General features: G+C 44.3%; 1 protein-coding gene across 1 annotated transcript in view; it reads left to right on the top strand.

Annotated features, from left to right (window-relative positions):
- rxfp1 (relaxin family peptide receptor 1) overlaps positions 1-609 on the top strand; it is a gene marked incomplete at its 5' end in the record, with an annotated part of 165,909 nt that extends 165,300 nt beyond the window's left edge. The window contains one exon of the mRNA XM_072434342.1: positions 170-609. Within this exon, the coding sequence (XP_072290443.1) occupies positions 170-609 (440 nt within the window). The remainder of the gene's footprint in view (positions 1-169) is intronic.
- Positions 610-1,340: the final 731 nt, after the last annotated feature.

The raw sequence follows: 1,340 nt of genomic DNA, 5'->3' as shown, positions 1-1,340 counted from the left end.
TGCTTTGGAAGCTAGTGCCACTCACCTTTGGATGGCTTAAAACAGACTGGTACAATTGACTTACAGTTGAATCACTTTTGGACCGTCCGAACTGGCTCCAAAGTGAACCAGTGGAATCGTGTGGCCTCATCTGCTGCCACTTTTCTAACTGCTCGTCTCTTTCGCACAGGCACCATCTGCTCTTGGGTGGTCATCTTCATCCTCCCCATCAACAGCGCCCTCAACCCCATCCTGTACACCCTGACCACTCGACCCTTCAAGGAGACCATCCTGCGGGTGTGGGCTAACTACAGGCAGCGCAGGCCCCTCCTCAGCGGGCACCCGCCGCACCACCCGTCACTCACCTGGCAGGAGATGTGGCCCCTCCAAGAAAATAGCAACGGCCAGAACCAGGGAGCGCTGCAGGAGACACGGACTGCTCCAGCCAACGATCTCACCCCGGTGGAGAGCCCCAACGACGGGTTCAATGACGTTAGCGACGCCGTCAAGCAGCAGCAGCAGCAGCAGCAGCAACAGCAGCAACTCATGGAACATCCGGTGCTTTCGGTAGCCTCGGCAACGCAAAAGCCACAGACAGTGACACATTTGGCCATTCAGAAGAGCAGCTGAACTCTTTTTGTACATGAATATTGGTACTGGTAAAACATGTGGGGCCTTTTTCTACAGTGCAATGTAAAGACGTGTCTAAATGTTTTGTTTGTTTCTTGTCTGGTTGTTTTGTTACAGAAAGTGGGAAGTAAAAGAGTGCATGCAACAGAGGGGAAACTATGATATATGGTGTCTGACATTCAAAGACTCTTCAATGAAGAGAATAACTTCATTTAAGTTTTCAAGTGGTTCTATATTTAAAAATCTGTGTTGTGTTCATACCTTAAAGTGTTACAAACACATTTTTGTCAAATAGATTTTGAGCTTTTAATCAGGCTGTATTGTCGTCCCCTCATCAAAAATACACCCAGAGTTGTATTTTTCTTCATTTATAATGTTCACAAGCTCGTCTTCTCTTAAAACCGTTTCAGATCAGAAACCCAAAAGTTGGCTGCACAGTTTTAACATCCATAAACTTAGGCCTAGGGCTTTATTTATGTATTTTATATCATTCACTCACACTGACAGCAAAAGGCAATCTGTATTTCCCAAATGTAGACAATATTTTTAATTACAAAATGCAAAATATGAATCCCAAAATGTAAGAAAGTCTAAAAGGAATGCATAATGTGTGTTCAAGGATTATTAGAGGCTGAAGTTGAAACTTGCTAATTGAATTAGTCTGGCTCGTGTTCATAATAAGTGAAGTACTCAATGCCATTGACAAATGCAATAAAAACTCTTACGACGGG

This window comes from Eucyclogobius newberryi, unplaced genomic scaffold (genome assembly GCF_026437365.1).
Source record: "Eucyclogobius newberryi isolate DKJ021-1_F unplaced genomic scaffold, fEucNew1.0.hap1 SCAF_11, whole genome shotgun sequence".
Taxonomy (NCBI): Eukaryota; Metazoa; Chordata; class Actinopteri; order Gobiiformes; family Gobiidae; genus Eucyclogobius; species Eucyclogobius newberryi.
The sequence above is the reverse complement of the archived record's forward strand: the minus strand, read 5'-3'. Positions and strand labels throughout refer to the sequence as shown.